General features: G+C 40.7%; 1 protein-coding gene across 1 annotated transcript in view; it reads right to left on the reverse strand.

The window, feature by feature from the left end:
* Positions 1-16945, reverse strand: part of KBTBD12 (kelch repeat and BTB domain containing 12) — a 77032-nt gene extending 60087 nt beyond the window's left edge. The window contains exons 1-4 of the mRNA XM_047849651.1: positions 16256-16945; positions 8149-9327; positions 4427-4697; positions 2188-2338 (exon numbers count right to left, since the gene is read on the reverse strand). Of these exons, the coding sequence (XP_047705607.1) occupies positions 2188-2338; positions 4427-4697; positions 8149-9218 (1492 nt within the window). The 5' untranslated portion in view covers positions 9219-9327; positions 16256-16945. The remainder of the gene's footprint in view (positions 1-2187; positions 2339-4426; positions 4698-8148; positions 9328-16255) is intronic.
* Between the last annotated feature and the right edge of the window lie 200 nt (positions 16946-17145).

Raw genomic sequence — 17145 nt, forward strand, 5'->3', positions numbered from 1 at the left:
AGATTCCCAAAAGCAGACAGGGCTTTCGCTAAAACAAGTAACAAATGACTATAAGGCTCCTGTGTGAACCATTGACACTGATAAGGTTTTAGGGTTCTATATGGTATTTGCCCAAATTCCAGTTACACATACTATAAACAATGATATTTGAACTAAGGCTACCACAAAAGTCCTTAAACAGCTGAACTTCATTCCATTTCAAAGCTGATAAGTATATTTGGGTATTAAGTAGCGAATGTTGGGAACGTTGACTTTTTTGGTTTGAATCTTCCAAGTGGGTGACATTCATTTGAGTGATTATGAGACCGGTTCTCAGTTCTGAATATTCAGAAACTAGATTCTAAGTTACTACAAAAGCCTTCCTGACTGGTCTTTTCCATATCTAGTTTCTTCTCACCATTGATCTGTTCTCTAATCCTTGCCTCACCAACATTCCCCAAACATTCTTTAATCATGTTGCTTCTGCATGGTTTCTCACTACTTATTACTATTCTCAATTCTCTACTATAGGCCTTTGTAACTGGCTCCCAACTTACCTGTAAACTCTCTATCTCCCACAGTTCCCTGCTCCTGGTAGGCTCATTTACTCACTCTTCTTCCATTCTCTATTCTTACTACCTTCATTCTCACCTCCAAACCTCTGCTTATGCTTTCTCCCTACTCGTTTTCTTTCCTGCCCCTCCACATGATCTCTCTTCCCGGGTGGGCTCTTTTCTCCCCTCACCTACCCAAATCTTACGGGTCCTTTAACATCTACCTCCTTTCATTCAGCTGCGGACATTTGTTCGTGCCAAGAAGCATAAGCTCCAAAATTTGTCTCTAAGGTTCCTTTTCCCCATCTAACTTACCCAAAAAACAAACAAAAATTTACATTTTTATCCCACATCTAGCCTAGTCGTGGCTCCACATTAGGGGAAATCTCATTTTTGTTCAATTGATACATCACTTTTATCCCTCTTTTGACTGCCTCCAACTTTAATATAATTAGGAGATCGGCCCTTCCCTCCCCGGAGTTATATATCTGTCCTAGGCAATCTATTCTAGTTTAGATATGGTCTCTTCTGGGGCTATGACACAGCATATGGTTATTACCAAGTAACAGATATATTTCCAGAGGAAAAACTTGATTATAATTACGAGTCTCATAACTGAGGTAGTTGTAAATTATGTTGCATAATGTTCTTAAAATTATAAAACTATTAATATTTGAGTGCATTAATTATTTTGCTTCATGCTGTGCAGGCAGCCAAGAGATAATGGCTTCCTTTTAGCAAAAAAAAAAAAAAAAAAAAAAAAAAAAAGCTATTCAAATGCTTGGTTTGCTCTGAGCCCGTATCTCGTGTTTTTTCTTTGCCATCTCTTTGGTACCCATCACCTTCCCTGTGTTTTTTCCAGTTAGTCATCAATGTGGATGAGATGACATAAACAATACTGGCATACTTATCAGTTTACCAGCCAAGTCTGCTTCCTTGTCCCAGTCTCACCCTTTCCCACACAGGAGCAGGACAGTGGGAGAGGGAGAGGAAGTGATGGAATCTGCTTAGAAGAGCCAAGGACATAATAAAAGAGGAAAAAACAAGAAGTGAAGAAGGAGAGGGGAAACTTAGGAGATGTTCTAGAATTTCTACCCACTTTAGTGGGTATGAACCAGTCTTACACCATTCCCTACTGGTTAGGACAAGACCACACATATTTAGGACATAAGAAAAAAAATGCATTCAGATGAGAATTATTTGGTAATACCTCTACAGGAATTTGGTAGGTGAGGCAAAATGAAGAGGGTTGGCATAACTGGTGTCTTACCTATAGTGGCTGAATCTTCTATAAGCAGAGACAATCAAGGTTGCTAAAACCCACATTTCATCAACTAAAGGTGGCCAAAGGCTTATTCCCATTTCAAAATATTTTAGTTGATAGTATATATAAAGATGTATCACTACTGTTCTTGCATTCCAAGGGACCTGAAAATTCCATACAAATAATTTTGCTTTCAATAAGTCAGCGGACTTTCATTTAATCTTATCTGACTGCACTAGAAAAACAAGAAACAAAAGAATATTTTTGGCTAGTTATAGATACATCTGAACTGGGATGCAAGAAGAAGGAAGAATATGTCATTTTTACTGAGGTGAACTGCTCAGGAAAATAAAAGTAGTTATACTCTTTTAGCAATCTGCTTCTTCTTACCCAAAACATAAATCTCACTGTTGACTACGGCTGTACTGAATCGGTACTTAGAGAACTTCATGGGCGCCCGCTCTGTCCATTGATCTTGGCTGGGGTCATACTGCAACAGTCGGTTGCTTAGTCGATCTGGTTCTTCATCAGGAAGATCCATCTGTGTGAAATATGACAGCCGATGTAATAACATACCATTTAGAAATCTCTGTGAGTGCATGAGTGCAATTAATCAAAGCAGACAGCCAAGGAGATGAATAGAAGTTAGCTGTTGTGACTCACACTCACAAACACACCAGATCCCGTGACTTGGGGTGATGAGGACTCTGTCAATGTCAGAGGAATTTATGTTCTGTAATAATGGAGCTAGGGTGTCGGCCTACAGCAAACAATCTGTGATCTTAGCAATGAGACAAGACAGCATTTTTTAGAAAATGAAGTGATGGCAGAGCCTTAAAAATGAAACCAAACTTTCTTGAACAGTATTTAAAGTGTAATTTTATTTCTGCAAACGTTATTGGGCTAGAGTTTAATAATATTTGCAAGAGACTAATTTTAATAATTCATAAGGCATTTTTCTTTTTAATATTTTTCTAATCCAAATGGAATGAAATTATAAAAACGTTTTAGTGTTTTAATCATTAGAGTATTTTTACACTATAATTACGACCTATATGGGAATGGTTTGAACTCAATTTTTAAGATTTATGGATTAATATAAATTATTTGCAGTTATTTTAATGTATTTATTTACATACATTTTTAATGACTAGAAACAGTAAAAATTGAACTGTTTATTCTTACACACAAGAATATGGCTTCCCCTAATCATAAACTTTAGGTGAAGTGATGTGTTTTGTCTTCAATGTGTCAAGAACTTTTATGGCCTCAGTCTAAGGATGCTTAAATGGCTTTTGTTTTGGATGCAGGTGTTTGATATAGAAATAATTGCCATACTTATGAAAGTTGTAATTAATTTAATTACTTTAAATCCACCAGGGGTTATGATCACTGTGATACAATCACGAACCCACGTGAGCTTGCAGTTTAATGCTCTGTAGTTACAGCCCTGCAAATGCTTTTGTTATATGGTAAATATTCATGTGCCATTTGTGTGAAGACGTTATACAGGAACATTGTTGACTTTACTGTTTTAATTTTCCTTCTCATTTTTAAGTATTTGATCTTTATTTTAGTGGGAAGAAAACCAAAGAAAAGCTTCTATGTTGTCTTTGGAGCTTATTCATGCAATATTAACTATAAAATGGATAGCTCTGAAAAGCTTAACTACATATAATCAGGTCTCGGCTACTAGCTGTGATTAAATCTGTACTGCTTCTTGACGCGCAGCACAAATTTCACGAAGCATTAAATGCGGAGTTTAAGTTTTAAAAACAGGTATGATAAATGGCAAAATCCAAGCTCGTGAAATGAATGCAAAAAGCATCAGTTTGATCACAAGGCGAATTTCCAAAACAAGAAATCCTACAGGCTGAAAGAGGTTGACTTTTTGATATGAGGATGGACAGTGAGTTACGGAGAAGAGTTTTTACAAGGAAGACCCGCAGGCCAAGGCAGAAGGCAGCTGGCATGTTACTGCTGTGAGAGCTCAGGGCACTGGGAGGGACGGCCACGGAGAGAAGGAAGGGCCGCTGTGGTCACACTCTACTGACTTTGCCATCTCGGCGTGTATCTCCTCGCAGGGCTTTACCACAAACGGTATCCTGGTTTCTCTATCTGCTGGTGCCCAGCAAAGACATGAAGTGTTTCCAATGACAATATACTTTTGTGGCAATGATTGTACCATCACTGGTTGGGTATTCTGGCTTCCTGGTTAGAGTAAGAGCTTTATATTTAGAAGAGACCTCAGAGTTATTGGCCTCGGCTCACACAACTATTGAGCAGACAGAAGCGGCATGAAGATCTAGCTTCTCTGCCTCTAACTTAGATGCTCCCCACAGATAATTCCTCAGCATAAGCATCTTTCATAATTAGCAAGAATGGGAAGGATTATAAAGAGCATAGCATGAATACTGAATGAAGTCATATCTATGAATAACACACTTTAAAATTCATTCCCCTAAAATGCTTTAACACTTTACAATCTTAAGTTTAATATTCTATAAAGTAAAAGGCATTTTACCCAAATATAAGTCATGCTCTTTTAGTGTTCCACGAGTACATTTTTCAACACAGCAACCAGACGCGGCACGGCCATGCCAGTTAGGGATGCAGGAAATTTCTTAACCTGAGGGGTCCAGCCTCCGATCACGTAAAGTTTATTATTCACCGTGACTACGGCATGGCACGCCAACTGCAGTGGGAGGGGAGACACCCTTCTCCAACTGTCCCGTTCTACTGAGTACTTATCGACACAGTTTGTGATGAGATACTGGTTTTTAACTTTCATCTGTCCTCCTATAACATAGAGGTCATTACAGACACAGCCCAGAGCGTAGAGCTCTCGAAATTCAGCTGTGCATAACTTCTCCCAAAACTGGTTCCCTCTGTCATGATACCTGCCAATTAAGAGAGAGAACCTGGGATTAGTGTTAACTGGAACACAACTTACCCAAGAAACATACTTAAGTTTCTTTTCCAGCTACAAACAACATGATCTGGGTCCTACTATTGGTATGAGGAAGACACATTAATATAAGATAGTAATACAGGTTTGTGCTTCTTTTTTTTGGCAAGGGTTGATGAACAGACTCTAATGTGCATAGAAACAATTAACCGTATCTCTCTGCCGAATTTATTTATTTTGGTAGTTATTATTTATTGATTAATTTAGTTTAAATTCAAGTTAGTTAACATACAGTGTCGTCTTGGCTTCAGGAGTAGAATTTTAGAAAATATACTGACAAAGTATAGGTGATAGCTTTCATTTCCTAGTTCCGGGAAAGCAAATCAAGAATAGGAAGTCTTTCAGAAAATCCTTTGTAATTTTACTAGAAAGGAGGAATAAGTAAAAATGAAAAAATGGCACAATGTATTAGTCTGTGGAGTAGAAGTCTCACTTTAATACCATATTCAAGCAAGCAGCTTTCCAGCAAACTCAAAATACCTCAATTCAGAGATTTTTAATGGGACAATGTATGCTATGCAGAATTTTAAGGATTCTTCTTGTAGTGCTAACTGGCTGAGAACAGAGTCAAGAGCACCTGTAGGTGTCTGATACATTTAGCATCTACTTTAATGCTCTGGGTATGCTAATTTCCGTAATTTCTTCACGAATAAGTGTATCTGTCTGAGAAGGGTTTGGGGTGGTAGAGATACCAGGATATTGGTTTCTCAATATCTCCTAGAGTCTGACACTTTGATTGTGTGTGTGTGTGTGTGTGTGTGTGTGTGTGTGTGTGTGGCGCATTATAGAGTCACTAAATATATGATCTTGTGGGTATCCTTTGTCTTGCCTCTTGATAATAGGAAGTCTGTTTTCTCCAATCATGATTTGGGACATGCAGTCTAAGATGGACAAAAGTACTCATGGGGACAGTGAGGCGTGAAATTAGATCTGTCCCAGGAAATCCAGAATGTATTCTGGAATTCAAAACTAAAACAAAACCAGGAAAATGTGGAAAATAAGAAAAGTTATTCTGTTTGGAAACAAATGAAGAAACTATGAGTGTTCTATACAGAGGACAGTTTTAAAGTACAGACTACTTATTTTGCATCAAACATTTGACAGTTAATAGGATTATAGGAGTTTTCCCCAGCAGTTCTGGGCCAATTCTTATATTCTTCCCCAGAGATAACTGCTTACTTAGAGCTTGACAGGGAAGTTGGAAGATTACATTCCTTTCCTAGAGGGCTTGTCTGGGTTGTCACAATCTGAATGCAGAAACTTAATGCTAGCTGTTGTCTATGCAATTCTAGGTAGGACACCGGTCCCTTGAATCACAGTTGGAATTTTCACCAGTACTTTTAATTGTATTAGGTTTTAGAAGAGGAAGGAAGGCTAGGTGTCATGGATGGGGGAATACTGAAGTAAAGCCAATTTATTAGTATATCAATAGAACTAAAAGAATGGGGTTTTGGCTTACTGAGACATGGTTTAAGAGAACAAGCCAAGGATGAAATATGTCCCATGAGGGTTGGGAAGTACACGTTTTCTGGGCAAGCTTGCTAATCTGATTTTTGTTTTGATACTTTAAAATGAAAATGGGGAGGAGAAAAGGACCAGATAAAAGTATAAAACATATTATTAAGAGAAATGGATAGAACATAAAAAGACTGACAAAAGAGGTTCAGCATTCACAGAGGTTGATAGTGTAAAGACAGCCCTTATATCCTCAGCTGTTTGTATAACTGAAGTATGAGGGAGAGTTAAAGAAGATGGAAAGGTAGATCTTTTTTTTTTTTTTTTTTTTTTAAAGAAATTACCTACTAGGGGCACCTTGGCAGTTCAGTCAGTTAAGCGTCCGACTCTTGATTTTAGCTCAGGTCATGATCTCATGGTTCATGAGATCGAGCCCTGCATCAGGCTCTGTGCTGACACTGCGGGGCCTGCTTGGGATTCTCTCTCTTCCCCTCTCTCTCTGTCCCTCCCCTTGCTCGTTCTCTGTCTCTCTTAAAATAAGAAAGTATTCTTAAATAATGACAGAACTGCAGCCTGTCTTGATGAGGAAGCAAAGTAGCAATCTAAAGAACCCAAGGTACCTGTACAAGAGGCTCTACGATGAAAAGAGGGACACCGAGGGATCTGATAGCCTGGCTCTGTAGTCTATACCTGATTATTCTGAGCAAGACTGTTCTTGCTGCCCAGGAACATGCTTGGTCCCCATGGGCATAGGGCCAGGTCACTCACCCAGGGCTCTGCAGTCCCTCCCCTATCACTACTAGGGGAGATGATGGTAAAAAAGGGACAGGCCTACAGTTCAAAAGAGATGATGGAGTGTTAAGAGATGACAGAAAAATAATAGACCTCTTAAGTCTTCCTCCCAACTTTGCCATGAAGAGGAACTACTTCCTCACTGAAAAGTCTGAACAAACCCTCGTAAGAGGGAACTGAGAGGGGAAGGATACTAAAGGAGAGCTCTTCTACCTAGTATTTATTCTAGGTGCCTATTTCTCACTTACCCAGTTAGCTGAAGACCTGAATGCTCACTGAAGACTTGCTGAATAAACAGTAAACAGACACATCCTCCTCACATACAAGACCTATGCTACCTCTTAGCAGACGCTCGTTCCTTTTATGATTCTAGGATTTGAAGCATTCTTAGACCACAAACATTTTACACTATTGGAGGTTTAGGAAAGATCTACAAATTAAGAATACAGAGTGAAAACTGATAGATAATTAGTAATTTTTGGTTGAGAAAAAAAAATTACTTGTTCCTCTGAATTATGAACTAGAAAATCAGCTCAAAGGAATCAATAAACTTTTCTTCTTGTTGAGTTATATCAACAAGCTCTTCAAAACCTTATCAGTTACACACTTTATTTTTTTTAAGTTTATTATTTATTTTTGAGAGAGAGAGAGAGAGAGAGAGAGAGAGAGAGAGAATGAGTTCAGGGGCAGAGAGAGAGGGAGAGAGAATCCAAAGCAGGCTCTGAGCTGTCAGAACAGAGCCTGATGTGGGGCTGGAACCCACAAACCATGAAATCATGCATGACCTGAGCCAAGTCAGACACTTAACCGACTGAGCCACCCAGAGGCCCCTCAATTACACCCTTTCTTTTGGATCAGAAATGAAAGCTAAGCATGAAAATATACAACGGAGTCATAATATATGTACATTTACCTTATAGAAATCCAGCTGTATGCTCTTAACAAAAGGAGAAAAATAATTTTAGAATGTAGGTGATTTCATTATGAATGATAATACATATGTAGAATATGACATTACGGGGTAATTTTGACTACATGTAATTAAGATATGATCGCTCCTTGGGAAGTATTTCCTTCTACTGTTGCTAGAGTCAAGATAATTAAAACCAATTTACAAATATTTGCTAGATACAAACCTATAGATTTCAACATTCTTGTTCTTTTGTCTAGCGAGTTTGGAGGCACTTGCTTCTCCGGCCACAATTATAGTGTTGTTTTCCGTGACGACACCAGCACACACGGTTCCCAAACCCTCTCCATACTTGGGAGATGAAATGAAATAGGTCTTCCGTGAAGCGGGATCATAACAAAAACTGGCCTCCCCATAGTTCCTGTGTCTTGACCTGATTCCTGAAGAATTGTTGCCAATGCAAAGCAAAAGACTAGTAGTCTCCATGCCATAACGGAGATTTAGAGAGTGCTGCTGGGGTGTCTTGATGGCTTTGAATGCGTTTTGAATGATGTCAATGCAAGCTGCATCACACAGAAGCATTGTGTTCCTTTTTAGGGCTTGTCTTAAAAAAGAAGGATTTATAAGTTCCAATCTGACCTGCTTCAAAAGCTCAACAAGATGTTCTGTGCGCAATTCTTGGTTATGATTTACCCATCTCAGGACTAAGTCCAGGATGCTCTCCTCCCTGGATATGTTCAAGTCATCTGATTTAATAAGCGTCAGAAATTGGTGTGCTCCAATTTCTAGTATTTCTTCATGTAAGCTCACCTCAGCAAAGTGCTGATATAAATATTTCTTCGATTGATCGGATAAATCTTCAGCTCCAATCTGCTTTGCAAAATAATAGATACCTACACAGTTCGAGGCATCCATATGGTCCATCATGTATTTTTGACACACACTAAAGATTTCTTCCATCTGCATAAAGTAGGCAGCCATAGCTACGGTCTGTACATTGGCATTGTTGATCTCCAAAGCCGCATTGTACATGTAGTTCAGTATCACTGACACACTTTCTGCTGTAATGTCATGAAGTATGACTTCCCTTTGAGTACATTCAAGCAGTCCACAAGTGAACATAGCTTTGAAATAAGGACTAAATGCAGCCAGGACCAGCCTGTGGCAAGGAAATTTCTCCCCTTCTGCTATGAGTACTACGTCAATCATTTCTGCTAATTCTTTCATGTTCTTAACTTTATTCAGTAAATTCAAGCTATGTTGGTATTTTTCTTTTCCCTCAGCCTTGAACTCCATGATACACTTTTCAATGTTTCTAAGTAAGTCTTCTTTAAATTTAGCTTGATTCTTGTGGGGCTATTTGCATGTCTGATTACTCACAAAGCAGAGATGTCCTGTAACACTCCTGAGGGAGAGAAAAGAATGTTTTCTTGTAAGAAAAAAATTCTCTGTAATTTAAATATGGAGCGTTAGTACTAAGAAGTATTTGTAAATAAATATTATCCATTCCAAACAGAGTTTAAGACAACCACTTTTGTGTCTAAAAATAATGCCATTGATTGCATAAACAGTAAATTATTAACTACTAACAACATTAACCTAATCAGCAGCAGAGATTTTTCTAGGAGGGCTGGAAAGTCCTCCCTTCCAAGGTGAATGGAGAGAGAGGTGATAAGCTGGCATGTTTTGCAGATACATTTCCAGTTACCAAATACAGCTGGCCGGCAAGCAAAGGAGGCAGGGGCATCAGGTAGCCTTCTCTCTGAGGAGATGCATCATTGAAAATGTTATGCGCACCCTCCCAAAGAAACACACCCACACGTTTAATGGCCACAAAACCATACAGGATGGCTGAGAAAAGAAATCCATTAAAGTTCTGTGCAAACTTTTGCTATGGGGCAAACAACTCAGAACAGTGCTTTGCAAAGCACAACCAAATGTCTGCTGACCTGAGAACTTACAATACTTGAAACTTAGAACTAACTCATCCTAAACTTAGAAAGGACCCCAAAGCCAGCCTGTGTCTCTTTCCCCACTCCTTGCTCAGCTTCTCTTGGTTCCTGACTTCCTCATGGTGTAGATGGACTCACTTCCACCCTTAAAAAGCACTGGTCTAATCAGAAGTCTCTTTAAGCTCGTCTTCACCTTGCCCAGAGGAATGGTAACAGGGTATTTCAAGGGAGTTAAAGAGCTGTTTGGATTTAAAGAAGGGCATTCTAGAGTCAGCAACCCTCACGCGAAGAGCAGATCTCCAGGCCCCATCACCCTCTGTAGTTCTTACTTGGCTATTAGCTGTAAGCAATAAGAATAAATGATGGTAGAAAAGTCAGTGTTAGGAGTTAAGAGAGGAAGAGAGGTGATTATTTCAATCACGTGAAAGCATAATTTGTCAGCTATAGAGGTTGTAAATTTTCTACATTTCTGTAATCCTATGAAATCTCGATGAGATTTCTCCATCTCCATTCTCACTGTGTCTCAATGAGCAGTGGCACTTGTTTCAGTGTTGAATGAAAGTTCATTTCAGGAAACAAGTGTTAGGCATGACAGGAATGTTTAAGTATGTAATGGCAACTATAAGACCTAAAAATCACTGCGCTGGAGTGTGTGGAATTATAACAACCAGCCAATCTAAGAGTCTGCACAGACTTCAAATAGGAATAAAACCCTCTTTGCCAGATTTTCCAGCATTAATGGCTCAGCTTGATTTCAATAAAAGCTTAAGGCTTTCTTTGTGAGGCCTTGCAGGTTAAAAGTGAACCTCTGCTTTTTACTTTCATTTGTTTTAGATTTTACAAAGAGAATCCAATTATCGGTAATTAGGAGGTCATCATATTTCTGAGCTCTCCTACACCACATTATGGGTAGCCCAAATAATATTACGTGGGCTTCTTTGTACATAAACACATCAATTCACTTTATAGATGGCAGCTGTTACCTTGAGCTGAAAACCAGAAAAGTTTCCTCATAAGGAAATAAGTATTAGAAAATTTCTACTATTCCATCTGTAGGGATACATAAGAATCACTCAGAGGATAACCAATCCCAGTGCTGGAAAGCCAAGAGCAGTTTCCAGATAGGGTCACTAGATCTAGTATAATGCAGGCAGTTAAGACTCGTCAGTTTCTAAAGTGTTGACCTTGATGCTGCTAGGAAGAAACGAGATGCTGGGGACCCAAATATTATGACCATAACCCTAGGGTTTTGTATTTTTGAGGCAGGAACCAAACCACCCTTGTTGAATTTGGTGGCATAGGGCTATCTTAATAAAAACACAGGCAGCATTAGTTTTAAAGAGAGTTAAAAAATGGACTAACTAGTACAATATGTTTGTTTTCTTTATAAACATAGTAGTATCTTATAAATGACTTTACAGTGGACAATATTGGGTTTCCCCCAGCATCCCAACCTGCCTTCTCTTGGAGTCAATGGGGTAGGGCCGCTGTGACTGGTTCAAAGATGGTGTGAGACCTGAGGTTGGCTTCATCAGTGTGAAGCTCACGTCTCTGGTTCGATGGTTGGAGGTGTCCATGTGTCATATAGATGAAAGGTCTGGACTGGCTACAGCCACATCTCCATAAGCCAGCATGAGGACAAAGCTAATACAGGGAAGAAGGCAGAGAATAGAGAGCGACGGGTTCGAAACATGCTGTACATCTGTATTTTCAGGTTTCAGTGACAAACCATTTCCTTTGCTGTTTACGCTAGTTTGAACTGGGATTGCTGAACTGATACTCAAGAGTCCTTATGGTACAAGTGGCAGGTGCAAAAATATCAAGAAAAGGTTGCCTAAGATGCTTGCAGTTGTATATGTTGTAAAATTTCACTTTCGTTATGTTCTTATGTTTTCTATTATTACATTGTCAAGTAAAAGAAAGATGGAAACTTCTAGCTATCTTCATTTCTTCATGACAGAAGACAACTATCACTAAGTCACTCTTCTGAGTTTACCTCTTCTCGTTAAATGGCCACAACATTTTACAGGTGCAGGAACGGAGTCTTGAACCCAGTTCCATCTGACTCCAAAGTCTGTACTCTTAACCATTCCCTCTTGTGCAAGTGCAGACAAACTAGGGCCACAGACTAAATATTTCAGGCTCTGTAGGCTCTAGGGTCTCTGCGCAGCTCAACTCTGCCATTGTAATGCAAAAGCAGCCAGAACTGATACATAAACAAAGGAGCCTGGCTGTGTGCCAGTGAAATGTTTTAGGGCTATTGAAACTTGAATTTCATATATTTTCATGTGTCACGAAACATTCTTCTGATTTCAAAAAAAATTTTTTTAAATGTTTATTTATTTTTGAGAGTTAGAGACAGAGCATGAGTCGGGGAGGGACAGAGAGAGAGGGGGAGACACAGAATCTGAAACAGGTTCCAGGCTCTAAGCTGTCAGCACAGAGCCTGACACAGGGAGGGCTCCAACTCTGGAACAGTGAGATCATGACCTATGCCAAAGTTGGACGCTCAACAGACTGAACCACCCAGGCACCCTAACATTCTTCTGATTTTTAAAAGCTATTTAAAATTATAAAATCCATTCTTAGCTTATGAGCTATACAAAAACAGGCCATAGGTCAATGACTCTTGCTCTACTGTTATAAATAAATCCATTTTCTAGATCATGAGTAGGACAATATCCCATCTGGGTGCCTATTCTCCACTTCTCTGCTTAAACCCAGCTGGGGAGTTTTGAGAAGGGTAATGGTCAGATCCCTATTTCAAAATGATCATCTGATTTTTCCCAAGGTCCCCAAAGAGAAATCAATTTCTTGCATAAATACTTTATTTGGATGCAGCTTGTCTGCCCCAAACATTGGCTTCAACAACAACAAACACTTTTAAAACAAAAATAACTGTTACAAACACTATGAAGAAACATTTATGAATTTTTTAGATGCATGTAAATATTTAAGTACCCCCTCCTTCCAATTGCCTTTTACACACCTCCTGAAATATGCTCTAAATTTCTATGGATTTATAGACCAAATGAATTTGCTGATGGAAACCCTGAAAAATACCCAAGCAGTTAAACTCACCACCATATTTCAAAGACATTCTCAGCATTGTTTCCCATATGTATAAGGTGTAGAGAAGATACTGGCATTGCAGTGAGATAGCTTTGAAGGGACACCAGTCCTGGCTTTGCATCTGTTTGGATACTTGCTATAATCCTAAAATTATTTAACCTTTGAAAGCCTTGGTTTGTTCATCTGTATAATGGGCATAATGTACATAAATAAGGTAGTTAGGTTAGTTCTTGGCATCCAAGTGCTCAATAAATAGAAATTACTGTTATTTTACGGTAGTATAGCAGGGTGCAGCTCAGAGGCTAGAAACGTGGGCTTTGGCTGGGGTTACTGAGGCCTGGGTTTGAATCCCTGCTCTACTATCTAGTGACATGAGCAAGTTTCTTAAGCCTCGCTCAGTCTTTTAACTGGAGATTAGCTTTGAGAATTATATAATAGTCGGGAGAATTAAATAAGGTCATGCATTTATAATATGTAATTTGCTTGGTAAAATCTGCTCGGTAAAGCTGAAGTAGGATATACCTGTACAAATAATTTTCTAATAATAACGATGTTTGGGTCCATGTACAAACTGCTTGTGGGTACAGACACAGCTCATAAATAAAAGAGAGCTGACAGAAACTTTTTCTTGTAATGAGGGCAGAGAGGGCATTCTCCTTTCATCAGCAAAACAAAACTGTATAAATGTTCTCAATGATATCAATGGGAAGTTATTCTCTGCTCCAATTTATAGAAGACTGAACTGGTGCATTCATATTAATAGTACCCATAATAACAGAGAAAAATGAGTAGCAAAGATAAATACAAATCACAAGAATAATGCCTAATTACTCTGCAAATCCAAAATGCAGTTATACCCGTGTCCAGTATACTTAGTTTTGAGAGATGGACTGCTACAAATTTTAATGCGGCATAAAAATGTTAATTTAAACTGCCAATGATTTGCTTTTATGTTTGATTTTATAATCTTTACATTACCTTTTCCTAAATAACAAATAATACATGAACTTCTTCCATGTGTTGAAGTCAAAACTAGTTTAAATTTAATAGTAGCACTGTTTGAAATGGCAAAACTTTGGAAATAACCAAAATATCGATTAACGTGAGAACGGTAGTACATTCCTTCAAGAGAATACTGCACAACATAAACAAAGAACTTCTCTGTGAGTTTGAAATTACATCAAAATAAAAAGTTAAAAATGTTATATACATACAACTGTGGTGGACTATAAAGAAATGAAGGGTAATTATAAAACAGACCAAATTCAGGATAGGGTTGCCTTCAGGAAGTGCGAAGGAGGGGACACATTGGAGAACGGCACAGCACGTGTCACGGTGAGCACCGCATAATGTATGAAACTGTCCAATGTCTACGTTGTACACCTGAAACTATTATAACATTGTAGGTCAAATATACTTCAATAATAAGGATTAACAAAATTTTTCCTGAGCTTCTTTTCACCGCCAGCACTCCTTGTTCAAACATTATGAGGTCCTTCACAGTCTGGCATCTCCCAACCTTTCCTGCTTCATCTCCTGGCTTTCCTTCCGTATACTTCTCAATCTTTCAGTAGTACCGAACCACTAACAATTCTGATGCAACTTGTATCCTCTTCTGGGCTGCATGTCTGTATAGCTTCCCTAGTCTCTAGGGATGTGTGGAGCATTTATCAAGCCCCTCCATGACTCTCATTTCCAGGATTTCCCTGGAAGATCCCTATTAACTTTTTGGCTAATTCTCTTGTCTGCTGCTATCCTGACCAAGACTAAAAGCTCAGCTTAGGAGAGATGCAGCCTTTTCACATTTGTCACTGTGAGTGTGGGTTTCCCACCCTTCACTCCCAAACATGTCAGCCCCCCCCCACCCCCCCCACCCCCCCCCCCGCCCCGGTCAAACAGAGATGCTAGTTTTCATAGGAAGCCCAGTTTGGTAGAAGCATCGGGCTGAATCAAGTGGGGCGGGAAATTGGGGCAGCTCAGGCAAGAGGTCTGGAATATCCTTCTCCCCCTTCCATCTGTTCCACCTGAAAAAATACAAGTGGCTCTTCAAAATTTAGCTCAGACATCGCTTCCTCCTTGCTCCTGCCTTGAACACAGTGATTGTTGCACTGTTGTACTGCAATTTATTTATGCAATTGTCTGCCTCCCCTTTCAATAATGAGCACATTGAGAAAGAGGGCTCATGTTTTAATCATTTCCATATTCTTAACCTCTGTCCCCAATGATGCCTGGTGCATTAGAGTCGCTCAATTAAGGTCTCTGCAATTTTATGAATGTTTTGCTTAGTCCTAAATTGTAAGTTCATGATAACCTTTTATCCTTCTGGTTTTATATATATTATTAAACCACTACCTGGAAGATTTTGTTTCTACATTTAAAAGTTGTGCCTGATTCTTCAAGTTGCTAACCTATTGTCCAAGTCAAGCAAACAACCCAGAATCATTAACTTGATTTCCTTGCCTAGAACTTGATGCACTGTGACACCCACTTCTCACTTCTAATTTTGTTACCATGTGCTCTCAGGAATTTGGCCCCAATTTCTAGAGAACTGAAGCCGAGATCACAAATTACCTGCTCAAAGACTTTTTTTTTTTGCAAATTAATTGTCAACAGGCAAAACTGACACATTGCAGCATCTATTGAAAACAATGGAAGATATGGCAACAGTGGGCCAGCCCTTCATTCCCATGGCGACAATGGGGTGCAGGACCTGAGTCGTCCGTTGCCACCTCTCAGATGGCACTTCTACTCTCCGGTCCGCAGCCCCCATTATCCTTTTATTGGGACCGGAGTGTCTGTTTTCATTTATAATTCTCCTCACGCTGTTGCCTTTCTCCTCCGGCCTTTTTAGTTATCCTACAGCCACTTATTTGTGACCCCTGGCTTTCACCATTCCACCCCCACACATTACTTTGCCTCAGCATCACAACAAGGTGCAGACACTGGTAGAAAATGGCTCAGAATACCCGCACCACCCTAAATGCACTCTGAGTCTCCCACTAGTAGGGAAAAACACCTGGTTCACTTAATAGCAATAATCCATCCCACACACTTGGGTGTTTAAGAACGGCCAGGCATATGAGTGATAAAGCTAAATAGGACACGTTTCCTTTTGGCTTTCCTTTGAGGAGTTCACAGTTTTGCGTTCTCTGGGCACTTTATACTTTTCAAAGTGCTTTAATGTGCATTATACAGTAGCTCATTAGTTCCTGTTAAGAATCACGTCGGGGGGGAGGGGGGGGACGCAGGGCAATTATATTCCTGGCTTTCAAGTTAAGAGAGTTGCCTGGGGATACTTTTGATACTTACAGAAGCTTTTTAAAGTGCCAGGCACTATTCAAGGCTCCAGGCAGACAAGCAGGAACGAGAGAGACGGAAGTGTCCCTACCTTTACGGAGCTTGCAGTCTAGGGAGGGAGGCAAACAACGTAGATAATTCAGAGAATGATGCTGCCAGGACAATGGATGCTGTGACATTAAGGAGGGGAGAGACCCCTGGCTGGGCAAAGACGGTCTCGTTGGGAAGCGAATGCTGGGCTGAGCTGTGAAGGCAGTAGCTGGCCCCCAGGCCACCGGAGGGAAGCGCAGAAGGCCCCGCAAGTGCCAAGGGCCCGGAGGTTGCCCCCAAGTCCGGCCTGGCCCTTAGAGCCGAGACAAGGCCCTCGAGAGGCGCCCCTGTTTCCTCTGTCACTGTTACTTACTTACGAGCTGCCGCCCCCCCGGCTTGAGGCACGGCCCCCACTGGCTCCGCAGAGGCCGCAGCGATGGCGCCGCGACCTGGCCCTGTGGCCGCGTGGACCGAGCCAGATGGGCTGGGGCGGGGCGGCCAGCGGGCTTGGCCGGCGGGCTTGCCCGGCAGGCACTGCCCAATATGGGCCTGTGCGGGCCCAGCGATATAAATAGACGGCGCTGGGAGCCCCGGGGACCGACGGCCGGCACCCTGCGGAGGGGGAGGGAGGGCGCTGGCAGCTCCTCTAAAGTGACAGGTGCCCGCCCTGGCCCTCGGGATGGGCCGCTCTGCGCCTGCGCGAGCCGTCCGCGAGGCTCCGCGACGGCAATCCGCTGGCCCCGCCTCGGGCCGCTCTGCGCCTGCGCGGGTCTTCCCGCGCCGGCCCGCGTGCCAGGGCGGCTGAAGGTCTGCCAGGACTGGGCGAGGTAAAGAGAATCCGGAGACGGAATTTTTATAAATGACACATCTCT

This window comes from Prionailurus viverrinus, chromosome A2 (assembly GCF_022837055.1).
Source record: "Prionailurus viverrinus isolate Anna chromosome A2, UM_Priviv_1.0, whole genome shotgun sequence".
NCBI lineage: Eukaryota > Metazoa > Chordata > Mammalia > Carnivora > Felidae > Prionailurus > Prionailurus viverrinus.